Source organism: Lagopus muta, chromosome 7 (genome assembly GCF_023343835.1).
Source record: "Lagopus muta isolate bLagMut1 chromosome 7, bLagMut1 primary, whole genome shotgun sequence".
Lineage (NCBI taxonomy): Eukaryota > Metazoa > Chordata > Aves > Galliformes > Phasianidae > Lagopus > Lagopus muta.
Window position 1 is genome coordinate 5,134,061 of NC_064439.1, and position 15,010 is coordinate 5,149,070.

At 49.0% G+C, this 15,010-nt stretch overlaps 2 protein-coding genes across 2 annotated transcripts in view; one reads left to right on the forward strand and one right to left on the reverse strand.

The window, feature by feature from the left end:
• The window catches only part of LOC125695734 (solute carrier family 22 member 13-like), a 45,224-nt gene extending 31,138 nt beyond the window's left edge, over nt 1-14,086 (forward strand). The window contains exon 10 of the mRNA XM_048950600.1: nt 13,839-14,086. Within this exon, the coding sequence (XP_048806557.1) occupies nt 13,839-13,922 (84 nt within the window). The 3' untranslated portion in view covers nt 13,923-14,086. The remainder of the gene's footprint in view (nt 1-13,838) is intronic.
• LOC125695735 (solute carrier family 22 member 13-like) lies at nt 272-7,460 on the reverse strand. Its single transcript, XM_048950601.1, has 10 exons — nt 7,053-7,460; nt 6,145-6,248; nt 5,265-5,419; nt 4,661-4,829; nt 4,402-4,522; nt 3,493-3,587; nt 2,570-2,784; nt 1,448-1,556; nt 1,031-1,240; nt 272-905 (listed from the first exon to the last, which is right to left on the reverse strand). Exons 1-10 carry the CDS (start codon nt 7,458-7,460, stop codon nt 836-838), a joined length of 1,656 nt encoding a protein of 551 aa, XP_048806558.1. The 3' UTR covers nt 272-835.
• Nucleotides 14,087-15,010: the final 924 nt, after the last annotated feature.

Consider the following 15,010-nt stretch of genomic DNA (forward strand, 5'->3'; position numbering starts at 1 on the left):
CTTAGGAAGCTTCTGCAGCTGCTCATCAAGAAAAATATATAAACATGGATTGTTCATCAGAAGGCTCAGAAATAAAAAATGTCCTAATTGAACCCACTCGTTCTGCTTCAACACTCTGTTTCTGCATTGTTGCTGGCTGAGGGAAACCAAACACGTTTCCATCTGTGTGTTACATTACAGGCTTACAATTGCTGTGTAGAAAACACTCCAGAGCCAACAGCAGTTACAAAAGCCAACTGTGAAACTGCAGGAAAAAAAAAGAAGAAATCAACACCATTTATTCTTCACGTATTGCATTACAAGCATCTCTTATCAAACTCCCAGTATAATTTATGTTATTCCTGTAGAAATTCCAATTCAACTCCACATAGAAAGAAGACCTAAGTACGTGTGACAGGGTTGTGGTGACATCCTGATCAGACACGGAGGCTCGGACCGCAGCCAAGGCTGACGGCCCCAGCGCTCAGTGCAGGAGGGACGCAGCCCGGCGCTCGCCTGCCCAGTAATGCCGCTCTGCTGGCAGTTCTTGATTGCTGTAAGTCACAACAGGGATGGTTCCACGGGTACCAGTTTGCAAGGGACTGGAAACACGTCAGGGAGGACTCACACAGCCAGGCACAGCAGACTGGCTCTCAAGAACAGTCCCACGCGCGACTTTTCCAAACGCAGTGACACAGATCTCCTCTCCCTCTGAATGTGAGTGGTGAGTTTGTTGATCATCTGCAAGACCAGTTTCCAGACAGCAGTGCCTCATTTTTCTTCTTTAAAATCAGATTCTGTGAGAGTAGACCTTTAGTATCTGCTTGTCTGTTCATCCCTTGCTTTCCAAGCATCTTTAGATATCTTTCTCCGAGTTTATTTCTTTCTCTTCACTGTTTGTCTTGGACAGGGTCTGCAATTTGCTTCTGGAGACATGAAGGAGAGAGGAAGAAATCATACTGTAAGAATTCTAGCTTCTAACTGTTTGTCCTCACATTTTCACATTTGGATTTTTTTTTTTTTCTTTAGAACTACAGCTCCAAGCACTCACTTCTTTTGGTGGTTATCTGTCACCGTGTCATCTGGCAGTTCAACCCCGCGAGTCTCGGGCAGCAGGAAGCAGAGCAGCCCCCCCAGCACGGTGGCACTGCCGTAGACAGCCATGGGGATGGCACTGTGGTACTGCTCCAGGATGAGGATCAGCGGGGCGATGATCCCTGCCACGCGTGCCGCCATTGAGCAGAGCCCCACGCCGCTCTGCCTGTGGGATGAAGGGGAAAGTGAAAGGTGTAGGCTGGTCTCAGCCCTACAGAAGACCAGCGCTACACCGTTAGGAGGTGCTAGCCATGGTGGTGGCTATGTCATGGTGCCTCCTCCCTGCCCCTTCACCACCAGCACCCGGGTTGCAGTGTGCATCCCTGTGTGCTCCCACCATCATGGGAAGCCATAAGGTATGGGGGAATCTCACCTGATGACGGTGGGGAAGAGCTCTGCAGAGTAGACATAGGAGGTGGAGAAGGAGGCACACGCAGCAAACTTGCCGATGACTGCCAGGACGGTGATTGCCACGGCCTGGTCTGAGGGAAAGAGAAGAGATGGCTGCTGTGATGCCAACAGAGAAAGTTCTGCAGGACCTTGGGTCTCTGCAGTTGGATTTTTGGAGACAGCCCTCTTTAGCAGGGGCTGTTGTGGTAGGACGTGTAGGAATATTTTCAAACTAAATGAGGGGAGATATAGCTTATACAGACTGGTGATAAGGAAGAAGTCTTTTACAATAACGGTTGTGAGGCACTGGCACGGGCTGCTCAAAGAGGCAGTGGACTCCCTGTCCTCGGAGACATTCAAGGTCAGGCTGCATGGGGCTCTGATCAAGCAGTAGATGTCCCTGTTCACTACAGTGGAGTTGGACGAGATGGTTTCTAAAGGTCTGTCCAGCTCAAACAATTCCATGTCTGTGTGATTCTGATGGACTTTCCAAGCAGGTCTGCCACCTAAGGTACTGGATACCTCTCCTAGCATATCCTCTTCAGCAAAATACCCTCTGCACAACTAGCAAAGGAAACCCATGTTTCTTCGCAGGCCTTGTTCATTTCCTAACTAAGGCACTGCAAGTCGCTGGGGAATGCTCATTTGAAAATACCACATATAATAGATATGGTAATTAGCAGTAAGAGAAGAGGAGGTGGTCTCAAGTTGCAGCAGGGGAGGTTCAGGATGGATATTAGGAAAAATTTCTTCTTGGAAAGAGTGCTAATGCATTGGAACAGGCTGCCCAGGGAGGTGTTGAAGAAACATGGAGATGTGGCACTGAGGGACATGGTGTAGAGCAGTCACAAGCATGGGTTGATGGTTGGACCAGATGATCTCAGTGGTCTTTCCAACCTGTATGATTCTATGAATCTATGATTCAATAGCTTGAGAGCATGCCACAAACCTGCCTTACTTGCATCACCCGAATAACAACAGGGACAGGGGCAAAGGTACACAGTGTGGGGAAACTGTAGATAGAAACAGGTGTGGGGGGGCCAGGTTGTGAAAGAAATTAAAAAGAGTTGGGCCTCTCCCTTGAGTTGGGAAGAGTTTTGTTCACCTTCAGGGATGCCAACAATGATGAGACACATCAAGCCAGCCAACAGCAGGAGAACAGCTTGGACTTTTTTCCTCCCAAACCACTGTAGCAGGTAAATGCAGCAAATACGAGCGGGCAATTCCACTACTCCAAAAGCAAGTTGTGTCAGATAGATGTCGAGGCCAAAGCCTGTCACATTAAGGCTCAGTCCGTAGTAGACTAGACTATCCATAAACCTGAAATTCAATGGAACAGAGTAGGTAATCAGCTGAGTTTCCATGGGTATATATATTTTTTAAATAGGCTATTTAGAAGACATGCAGTTATTTGTTTAAATGTCCAGGAATCTCTATTTTAATTCTGGTCAACACCTGCGAGAATTCTGTAGGACACAGTTAAACCAGATAATGCATTATGGACACCAATATGCTCAGCAATATACAGGCTGTAACCAGAATTTCTGTAGGGACCCAAAACTGCCCTGAAGTCCAGAGATGCCCTCAAAATTGGAATTACTCCAGCTCTTCCCACAACCCTCGCAGTATCTAGAATAATCATCTTCTCCCCGTGCCCAGCAAACGTGTATCTCGTCCAGTCTGCAGAGAAAGGATAGCAAATACATAGATGTGATGGGGCTCTGGGATATTTCATCTAGTCCTGAATCTAGCATCTGGCAACCCTGCCTGTGGAAGGGTGGTTAGAACCTGATGATCCTTGAGGCCTCTTCCAAATCAAGCCACTCTACATTTCTGTAGTTCCATAACAATTCACAGCTGGTCAGAGGCATGGGTTGATGGTTGGACTTGATGATCTTTCCTACCTTCCTGATTCTATGATCCCATGTCCCCCAAAATTGTGAAGTGAATTTACAGTTGTGAAAAACCCTCGGTGCATTCTTCTCTTCACATGGAAGTTAGGAGAGAAAGAACCAGGTGGTGACTTACCAGGCACACATCATGATTAAAGTCATCCTCAGGAGGTGCTTCTTCCGAAGGAGATCCAGAATGCTTCCAGACTTGGTCTGGGTCTCACCCTTCAGCTTCAACAATCAGAAGGCCAGAGTCAGAGCAGACAAAGGAAACCCATGGCTAGCTCTTTCTCCAGCAGAAGACAAAAGACAACCCCAGCAGGACATGGAGGAGACCACAGCTGTATTGGGAAGGACGGCAGCCCAATGGCGCTGGGCTCTTGTGCCTGGGGACTGGGTGTCCTGAGCCAGAGTTTGGAATCAGAGGGGAATCAGATTTTGCCAGTGTACAGTGCGCGGATCGGAAAGGTGGGTAACCCCCTCTTAGGATATTTAGGCATGGAAAACCACAGAGCAAGGATTCATGCACAACCTCAACACTGGTGTAGTCTTTACTGCAGAAAAGTAAGGGGAGCATTTGGGTTCCTCCTTTCTTCTTCCCACGGTGAACTCTGGCAATTGCCCCGTCCTTGGACGTGTTTAAGGCCAGGTTGGACGGGGTCCTGGGCAACCTGATCTGAATATGTATGTTGGTGGCCCTGCTAGGCAGGGGGGTTGGAACTACATGATCCTTGGGGTCCCTTCCAACCCGGGTGATTCTGTGATTCTGTGAATGCTGCAGGCTGAGCCTCAGCAGAAGAGGCCCCTCCTCCCTGACCACGTCTCATGCCAATTTAAGCTAGAGATATGCATCACCCATCTTTAAGCAGTCCCTCAATGCATGGAAAGCTCTTTCCCCGATGACCCCTAATCTTCTACAACTCTTTTCTGAACTGGAAACACCAGCATCTTGCCAGGTCTTTATTTACTGGCTTAATCCTGCTGCCCCAGGGCTGCAAGCACAGAGGCAGGTCTGTGGGGTGTGCAAGGCATGCCACTGCTGTACCTGGTCCAGCATTTCTGAAGGAATGGTGCGTTTGTTGATGGATGCTGCCTTCTTAAGGTACTTCTTAGCTTCTTCTATTTTGCCTTTTGTCACCAGCCAGCGAGCTGACTCTGGTAGCACCCTGCCAAGGAGGTGAGAGCAGAAAACAGCACTGTGACCTGCTCAGCTTCCTCATAGCCTGTCCCCTTACCACCAGCAGCGGGCATGATGTCAGCACCTGTCATGTTTGCAGGGAACTCACTGCCCACCTGCCACTTACCAGTAGTAGAAGAAAAGGACAAACATAGGAGCAGACCCTGCTATTTGCAGCAACCTCCAGTTACGAATACCGTAACTCAGGCCAGCCAAGACCAGTTGTCCAGCAGCTAAAAAGCAGTGAGAAACAAGCACTGCTATTGGTCGATAGGAGACACCAACCCATTCTGTAGCTGGAAAGAATAATGAAGATTCAGTGTCATCGTTGTGAATGATTTCTCCTCATTCAAGCGGTGTGTCTCTGCTAGGGAAGAGCTCTACGGGAGTCTGGAGGCTGGCAGTCAGACCTCCAGGACATTGTCAGTGACATGTTGGAAATGGCCTCACGCAATGAAGACACTGCACGGCCCTGTCAAGGGCTCACAGCATCTTCTGAGCTGTCAGCACAGTCCCTGTAATGAACCCCCCCCGCCTCTTTCTCTATACTCTGTCCTGGAGAATGGCTCATATAGGTCTTGTTCCTCCTGGACAAGGACGAAGTCTGTCACCGAGCTTTTGTTTAAGAGGGTTGCCTTTAAAATGTCCAGGACTATCATTTATGTCCCCTTTTGCATTATGTCTTTGAGGGCCCTCATCAATTTTCCTCACATCCAGGGCAGCCTACTCACCTAAGGGCAAGGTAGTAATCAGAATTCCTGACACAGCAGTCGCCATGATACATCTGAAGACAATGTATAGGGTGAAATTGGGCAAAAAGGCAATTGCTACACCGCATAAACTCTGGCCGAGAAGACAGATCAGAAGGACTGGCCGGCGGCCGATCCTGTGGAAGAAGGAGGAAGGCATAGTTGGCATCTGAAGAGACTCCTTCGGTATGGGGAAGAGCCCAGAGGGATACACACTGATTTGGGATCCATGTGAACAAACCTCCTTGACCCAGGAAGGGGCAGACAGGAAAAGGAGCCTTGCCACTTCTGACCAGATGTGGTGCCAGCAAAGGTTAAAGTCACTTCCAAAGTACCAAGCCCTTGGAAGGCCTCCACACCACCTCTGCTGAGTGCAAAGAGGAACAGACTGAAACTGAAACTGGCTGTACTACTAGTTCAACTCTGAATACTCTGTACACATACGGTGCCTTTCTCCCTTCCATGATCTCTGTATGGCTCTGGGCTCCCACAGCCTAAGGACTTTGGCCCGGGTCACCATAACCAGAGCAGAGCCACAAGAAGGAAGCACACATGCTGTGGTTAGCAGCTGCAGGTGCCCAAATGTAGGTCTGTGGAATCCCTGTGTAGCTGAGATGTCAACTGGGACTGGAATCATGATTGCTGATTGACCCCCCCACCTCTGTCAGGCTGTATCTTCCATTACCTCTCAGGTATCTATGGACCACTGAGATGCTCTTGCTCAGGCAAGGGACTGAGCTCTGTGGAGGGGGTATTTCTTCATTCATCATTCATTAATGACTGCATGGGCATCATGAATTTCAGTGAGGCATGTTTTTGGGTGCCAGGCAATAACTCTAGGTAGGTATTTGTGTCTCCTCACCTGTCACTGAGTGGTCCAAAGATGATAGCGCCTATGACAAGCCCCATCATGTAGATAGACTGGGAGATGTCACTCAGGTCCTTCCTGTCACACACAAGGTCAAACTGGAGGAAGGAAACAGATGCTTTTGCTTTTGAGATGTCCAAGCTTCTAGGCTGGGCAGTGCTTCTGGTCCCAGGCAGACAGGGGAACTGTGCACCCAAGCTCTTGCTGTAGCCCATGGGAGCTAGAGATCCCACTCGTAAAGGTATGAATGTTTACATGAACTGCACAGGTTGAATATGGAGCAGATCGATTGGGAACTCAACAATGCCCAAAGCTTTGGGACATGCAGGACTCCCTCCAGCATAGACACTCCAAAGGAACCTCCCGGCTGGGATGTTATGCTTGAAGTAGGACCTTGGGACAGGAGTCTCAGCACCTTGTTTCCCTGGCTGCAAGGGTGGGACAGGTTGGGGCAGGAGGAAGGGAGGAAGACAGGAGAACAGCAGAGAGCTCAGTGGAAGGTACTTGTGAGAAAACATTGGAGCTGGGAGTGAGGAAGAAGGAAGAGAGAAATGAGGAAGAGTGAACAGAGGTTCAGAGCGGGAGAAGTTGGTGATATCAGTAGGCAGAGCCCATTGTCATCTTCATGGCCCATAGGACATCTTGCCCAAGCCCTGAAGTCTCTGGATTCCCCAGAGACTCAACTCAACTACAGGTCTCTCCATACAACATACATTGCAAGTTACCTGAGTGCTGAAAAGAGGATGCGTGGTGAGCACTGTGACATTTCCTGAAACCAACCTACAGCACAGGATTCTCCCATCCCATCCCATCCCATCCCATCCCATCCCATCCCATCCCATCCCATCCCATCCCATCCCATCCCATCCCACATCCCCAAAGCATCACAAGGACATACAGACCTCGGTGAGCAGGGATGGTGGCTGTGCTGTGGGGTACACCCAGCCATTGCTGCACTTCTGCGTGTCATTCAGGCCGTATGCCACAATGGAGTCGAGGTCCCAGTCCACAGGTGTGTACATGATGCACTGCTCGTAGTCCCCATTTGCATCCCGGGGCAGGGTGAGGTTCAGCTGCTCTTCCTCAGTCAGGTTGGGGCCGACGGCACGGATCCAGTCCGTGTTGCAGTAATGAGGCACGTCCACAACCATGAACACTTGGCCAATCATTGGGAAAGGAATAAGAAGCAGTGGGAGGGAGATCCACAGCACCACCAGTTTCTGATAGAGGCCAAACTCCCCCACAGCTATTATCAAATCCCCAAACTCGACCATGGTGACTACCTCTGTGGCCAGGCTACTGTGGAGCATGTCACTTAAATAGTGCAATATTAATGTTTAAACTGTATGAGCACTAAACACCTAATCAGATGTGATAAAACGAGCACTTCAACCAGCATGTTCCCCCACTAAAATGATATACCGGATTCTTCTGGGATGCACTTTGCCACCATTTGCCATTTGGGTTGGGTTCAAGTGTCAAGGCTTTGGTAGCGGGTGGGGCTGCAGGGTGCCCTCTGCAAGCAGAGCCACAGGGGAAAGCGGTTTAAGTTTGCTTTTAACTGACACTGCTCTAGTTACAATAAGCAATAATTCATATTATTCTCCCAGCACAGACTCTATTCTGCCCGTGATGGTGATTGGGGAGTGATCTCCCTGTCCCATCTCAAACCTTGTGCCTTTTACCAAATTTGCTGCTCTCACTTATGGCTTCAGATTAGATAGCCCATGCTGCTGCCAGAAAGAGAAGCAGAAAAGCTTTCTTTGTACTTTTACATTGGACGATGGTATACGGCTGGTCAACATGTTGGCTTGATGTGAACAGCTGTGCCCTAAGCTGTCAGTATTCATTGGTCCCAGGTAGAAACCCTGGTCAGCTGCAACACTGAATCTAAACTACAGCATTTTGGAGATAATCCAAAACCAGATTTGACTGAGGGAGTATCTTTAAGAAAAACTGTGGGCTCATTACACAGCCATTCATAGCGCACAGAATTTGGGGATAAGGGGTGACAGCAGCCTGGCTGTTTCCTGATTTCTGCTGTGTCTCTCAACAATTTCCTGGGCAGTCTCTCTGAGTGGTTTATATCTTTATTCCTGGGAACTGGAAACCTGGATTGCTCTAAGAGTATGTAACGTGGTGTGTAAAGTGGCAAAGGTCTCTTGGCTGCTCCAGAGGTTCCTTGTAGCCAAAATCTGTGACTGCTATGCTCTGCGATGACTTGGCCAAAGAGATCTTCCATTGCAGAGGTGTTTCAAACCCATCCTGCATGGGCAGCTGAAATCTCTGAGCTTACCCTGCTGTGTGTGGCTCATGTTGTTCCTTTCCACTCATCCATCAGCATCCCCTGTAGCAAAGAGGTCAGATTTGCAGAGGGATCTAGATAAGCTGGATCGCTGGGCTGAGGTGAATGTGATGAGGTTTAACAAGGCCAACTGTCGGGTTCTGCACTTTGGCCACAATAACCCCATGCAGCGTTATAGGCTTGGGGATGAGCGGCTGGATGAGTGTGAAGAGGAAAGAGACCTTGGGGTGTTGGCTGATGCTCGGCTGAACATGAGCCGGCAGTGTGCCCAGGTGGCCAAGAGTGCCAACGGCATCCTGGCCTGCATTAGAAACAGTGTGGCCAGCAGGAGCAGGGAGGTGATCATCCCCCTCTACTCAGCACTGGTGAGGCCGCACCTCGAGTACTGTGTTCAGTTTTGGGCCCCTGACTACAAGAAAGACATTGAGGCCCTAGAACGTGTACAGAGAAGGGCAACAAAATTGGTGAGGGGTCTGGAGCACAAGTCTTATGAGGAGCGGACGAGGGAGCTGGGATTGTTCAGTCTGGAGAAGAGGAGGCTCAGGGGGGACCTCATTGCACTGTATAACTTCCTGAACGGAGGCTGTGGTGCAAAAGGGTCTGGCCTCTTCTCCCACGCAAACAGTAGGACCCGAGGAAACAGCCAGAAGTTGTACCAGAGGAGGTGTAGGTTGGACATTAGGAGAAACTTTTTCTCTCAAAGGGTGTTCAGGCACTGGAATGGCCTGCCCAGGGAGGTGGTAGAGTCTCCGTCCCTGGTAGTGTTGAAGAGGCGCCTGGATGAGGAGCTACGAGAGATGGTTTAGTAGCTTGTGGTACTGATAGGCATGGGAGAGTGGTTGGACTGGATGACCTTGCAGGTCGTTTCCAACCTTGTGATTCTGTGATTCTGTGATTTCGGCTACAAAATCTCCCTGAGAGTGACTCAGACATGGCTGCTCTCTTATGTGCTAATGCAGACATGACTTCTTGAGGCTTTTTCATAATGTCACCAGATAGGGCAGACTAATAACCTGGGAAAGCTTCAGTGTCCTCTTGTAAACTCTGTCACCCATAGGTGACACTTTTCATAGAAAGAGATTGTTCCTTTGACTGTCTTTATCTCACAAGGAGATGTGGGGCTGAATGGGTCATAGAATCATCGCATAGAAAGGCTTGTTTTGGGATGGACCTTAAACACCATCTATTTCCAACCCCCTGCCATGGGCTGGCAACCCTCCACCAGGTCGGGCTGCCCAGGGCCCTGTTTGACCTGGCCTTGAGCACCTCCAGGGATGGGGCACCCACAGCTCTCTTCCCTCTGTTGTTTAAAACCATTTTCCCTTGTCCTATCCGACCATGCAAGGAATCAGTTTCCCTCCTGTTTATAAGCTCCTTTTCAGTACTGGAAGGTTGCAATGAGGTCTCCTAGATCTTCTCCCAGCTCCCTCAAACTTTATCCCAAGGCACTTGCCCATCCCAATTTCAGCATCTAATGAATCATGCAGCTCTCAGGGACATCTCCCTTTTCCTTGGATTCATGCTCATGTCTCTCTGCATAAGCAATGACATTAAGTTTTGCAGCAGATGCAGTCATTAAGCAATTTTATTCCATCAATAGATCTGACAGAGCCGATGTATATTTCATCACTGTCATGGTGAGATATATATATATGTATATATATATATATATATATATTTTTTTTTTTAATGGACATGATTAACACATCACATAACATGAAATGATGCACTACACAGAATCATAGAATCAATCATTAAGGTTGGAAAGAGCACTAAGATCATCTAGTCCAGCCATCAACCCTCTTACCGCAATAGACCACGTACACAAATTTTTTCACAGTCTGTATGCTCTTACTTTTGCTTTCTAAGGTTTCTGATGAGCTTCTTTATTATTAGTGTAATTGCTAGTTCCTGTAGTATTCATGCTGAGGCAGCAGCGGACATCTAGGGGGGTTGAGATGAAACCACATAGGGAGGGCAGAGGTAGTGATGCCACAATGAATGCCACAAGAGACCTGGATTCCCTCTCCTCCTCTGCCTTCAGACTGAGTGACCTTGGCAAGGTCATTTGCTTATCTTTACCTATCATCATAAAATAAGTATAACAATGGTAACCTCCCATGTGGAGTAATTTTGCAGTTTAAAAAAAGGGAAAGTATCATGAGACTCCGTGAGGGCTTAGGCATCTGATTCATGTGGAAGCACTACTATTGCAAAGACCTGGTTTGGAGCCAAATATCCACCCTGCCCTCCTCACCTCTGCCTTTCCCATTTGTTTTCTTTTTGCACTTGTGGCCAACGAGTCAGTTCCTTCCTGATAACAGCTTTCTTGTCTTGGGAGTTTCAGATTCTTGCTGAGCATGTTGCTCAGTGCTGTAGACAGTGGCCATGCAATCATCCTCAGAGGAAGCCTTGCAGTAGATGGGGGTGCTGGTCCCACTGCAGGTATGACTCTCCCCTTGCAGGTTTCTCACCGTGAAGCCAGACTTTGTGATGCTCTTTCTTTGTTTGGGGAACTGAGCACTGATCCGCCACGATCAGGATAGAGATCTTAAATTTAGCTCCTTCAGCTGCTAATAAATCTGCCAATGCTCAACTGAATTCACCCAGTGCCAGAAGGGTGGTCGATTTCTAAGCCCTTCTTCATTATTTCCCCCCAAGTATATGAGGAACTCCTGTTTGAAAAGGCCATCATTGGACACATTTGGGTCTGCAGAGGAGAGATTTTCCAGAACTTCTTCAGCTTCTGATATTTCTCTGCTCCTTCCTATTTGTGCATGAGCATCCTGGCCAGGTTGGTCTGAAACATCATTTAACGGATCAAAGAGATTCTGATTGTCAGAAGCATGGCTGGTGAACAGGTAGCATGGGGGAATGCTGCCTTCCTGCACGGGGAGGTATTTGTTTGTTGGGCCTTCAGCACTAGGACCCAATCCAAACGCACCCTCAGCATCTCTGGGAGCCTGGGACTGTGCACCAAAGTGCTGCAGTGGTGGACAGCTCTGGCTCCCTCCTGGGTGTCTGGTAACAACCTCATCCTGTCCAGCAAGGAACAGGAGGCTGGAGGTGTCCCATGCTACCAGTGGAGCGTTTGTTTCTGCTAGGATTTCCTGACCCAGCGTGGAGGGATTTGGATCAAAGCAAGGTGGAGTTTCTGTCTGTGCATTTTGCAAACCTAAATTTGGGATGACTGTTTGGGGAAAATCTTGTCTTTTGTTTTCTACACGCCTGAAGTTCTGTTTCTTGTAGATGGGACATATTGTGGTCATCTGTCACCTCTGGCAAACCAAGTGCAGAGATTCTGTTGTTATCTGTTTTGTTTTCCTGAGCTGTGTGATCAAGACTGGGTTCTTCTGGAAATCCTGATGGATTTACTTCTTTCCTTTTGTTTGCCTTCCCAAGTTCTGAACCAGTGCTCTCTTCTCCAGCCAAATGACTTACGCTGGATGGCTGCACGTTCTCCTCCTGAATGACTGTTGTCTGCTTCCTAGGGAGCTCATCAGCTTTTATCTTTGGTGTCTCACTCAGCAGCTCAGCTATGTCAGGTGATGCACTCAGCCCTCCTGGCTCTGGGGAGCTGGGTGCTGCACTGGGGGTCCCTGGCACATCAGGGATGTGGGAGGCTTGGTGTTTAGCTTTGGGTTCAGGGGGATCAATGCCCTCATCTCTGTATTTTTGTCTCGTATTCTTTGTGTTGTTTCTGGTTTCAAGACTTTCTGGCACACGTGCAGGCTGTGGGTTGTTCACTCCCTCTCCAAGATGACGCTTGTCTCCTGCAATGGCAGTGGTCCATTCAGGTTTGTCATCTGTCATTGCAGGCCTTGTGTCTCCTTCAGTGGTTGTGCTGGCTGAGAAGGACCCACAGACTTCATTTTCTGTCTCTGGGAGCTCTGCTGTGGGCAGGACACAGCCCCTTTTGTCCCCTAGGAACATCCAGTTGCTGGGTTTAGCGCCCTGAGATGCAGCCTGGTGGGAACTGAGCAAGCCACGAGGCAGAGGTTTAGCAGGTTCCAGGAGCACAGGGGAGGAGGCTGAGCCTGACCCTCTCTTCAGATGGAGCTTGCTCTGCTGGAACGCAGTGATTGGCTGGGACACCTGGCCCCCTCGCTTACCATTGCCTACATCCCCAGCCCAAGGCGCCAGTACCTTCTTACCATCTCTCTGCTCTCTGGGCTTAGGCCAGGAGCCCACTTGCTCTCTTTGCTCAGGATAGGTGACACCAGGTAGAAAGCTTCCCTCCTTCACAGCTGCCTCTGTGGCTGATTTTCTCTCCTGGACCAGGAGCACCATCCTGTCCACCTTGTTGCCCGCAGCCTGGTGGCTTTGCCAGCTCAACACAGGCTTTTTCCAGGAACACGTTCCCTTTCTAGCTTTTCTACCTGTTTCTGAAGGTGGCCAGCAGCTTCTGAGCTTGTTCCCTAAGAACACAGGCCTGCTGTACAGCTCTTGCCTTTGCTCAGCCAGCTGCAACGTGCATGGCACATTGAAGGATGTGGGTTTCCTTCTTGCTTTGGTCTTATTTTCAGCTCCGCTATAGCAGTCCAGAGGCTGTGCTCCTCTGCCTACCACTGCTGCTTGCTGCATCTGATCATCCCCAGGTTGTTGCTCCAGCCTTTCTCTCTCCCTTCTGCTTTTGGCCATCTGCTTGTAGTGGATTTGGCAGTAGAACACCCCATGGAGGTCAGCAAATTGTGCAAGCTGGAAAACACACATTGGCATAGCTGTTAGAGGTTGTGCAGGAGGGAAGCAAGAACAGCAATGATGGACAGGTTTTCAGCACAGTTGAGAAGTTTACAGCCTCAGCCTTATTTTCATCAGCCCACATCTAAACTGCGGAGCTCTTCCCCACCATCATCAGGTGAGGTTTCTGCTGCTTCCTCTTAGTCAGAAGGTGAAAGCGGGACCACGGAACGGCCCTTTGGTGCTGTGTGGGCATGGGGTAGTGGCTTCTTTGAGGGCTTCCAGTGATTGGAAAGCAGGGAACTGGGATTCTCCACTACAGTGGATGAGTAGGATGCTGGTGGCAATCTGCCCATAACGCAACCCAGAAGGGTATTTCAGACCCACAGTGGTCATCGCTTCATTCCTGTCCATGAAGTGAAAGGGCTCCAGGAGCGGTGGGTGCTTCCCTTGGCGCTCCCTGCTCTTCCCAGGGAAAAGCCAATGCCTTGCTCTCCACTTTCGTCATGGTTTAGCTTCGCACTGGGCTGTGTGGAATTGCAGCCCAGTACTTTTGTTAGGGGAAGGGGTTCCACCACTGGTCATAGCCTGGATGATGAATGGGAAGCCAGGTTGCTGAAGGCTGTGTGTCATTTGCCTAATTGGAGAAGACTGTCATCGAATCATACTGTGCTACGCTGTTAAGATTTTTCTGTTCCATTAGGTCCATGAAAATGCCAGCAGCAGCCCTGACAAAGGACACGTGAAAGTAAAAGATGCTGGCCAAGTCAGTGAGAACACAAAGTGAGAACACTTACTTCTAGCTGAGCCTACAAGCAGCTGTAATTGAAGGCCACCTGGTGCTCTGACACTGCTGAGGACAGGCAAAGTCTCCATTCATGGGACCTCTCCCACACAGGCAGTGACTGCCAGTTCTTGTCATTCTTTGTCTCTTTTGCCTTCCTGCACTTCCCTCTATAGCTTCTCTTTGGGCACTGCATGCTGTCTCACGTTCAACTGTGCTCTCGCTGGAGAAAGTGCTTTTAGTTTAAGGCCAAAAGAAAGAAATCAGAAGCCAGAATAGATGTGATATTTTCCCTCTCCTTTTCCTGTCCCATCTCCAAGAACATGAGACTGTAAAGTGAGACACCTGCCAGAGCACTGAATAGACCAGCAAAGAAGTACTGTATTCAGTGAGGGGAAAGGCAGCGCAGATGCAGTACTGAAAACCATCTCACCTTGCTAGAGGGATTTCACTGGACTGTCTAGCATGGTTTTCTCACCCTTTTTAAAAATGCTCCTTTAAGTTTTATTCCTTTTTAAGATTTGAGATAATCAGCTGAGGAAAAAAAGAGGATATGATAGAAGAAACAGGAAACGGTGAGCAAGGATGCCTCCCCTTCCGCTTCTGCTCTCGCTTCCGCTTCCATTTCCCCTTCCCCTTCCCGTTCCGCTTCCCCTTCCCATTCCCCTTCCCCTTTTCTCTTGCAATACCCATATATATTTAAATGATGAAGCCCAGAAAGTTCTACAGTGGTGGTGCAACAGCTTTGACTGCACACTGCTGAAGGGTTTCTTTCTTTCTGGTGATGCTGAGAAATTTTCAGATGAGGCGTTATTTCTTCCTCATCATACCTACATGTTTTCCTTGGAACAAAGTATCCCACAGATGTGTGGTTTGCTGAAGACAACATTCTAATAAAATCAGTGACACGCAGCAGTGTCCCACCAGGAGAGATTGGCTCTGGTGTTACCTCTGTGCAGCACTGCTGGTCAGGGGATTTGATAATTTGTGGCTGAGATGCTCTTGTTCAGTAGGTCTGAAGATGGAGTTGATCCGTCCTTTGATTGAGAACTCTTTAGTTTGCAAAGGCTGGTGGCTGCCTCTGTCAGGCT

What these genes read in the sequence shown, in the direction of transcription:
- LOC125695735 (XM_048950601.1), bottom strand. Translation starts at nt 7,460, where the DNA reads ATGCTCCACAGTAGCCTGGCCACAGAGGTAGTCACCATGGTCGAGTTT. An exon ending in CACCATCCCTGCTCACCGAG is followed by an intron (nt 6,249 to 7,052) that starts GTCTGTATGTCC and finishes TCCTTCCTCCAG; the next exon opens with TTTGACCTTGTGTGTGACAG. An exon ending in CATTGTTGGCATCCCTGAAG is followed by an intron (nt 1,557 to 2,569) that starts GTGAACAAAACT and finishes TCTTTCCCTCAG; the next exon opens with ACCAGGCCGTGGCAATCACC.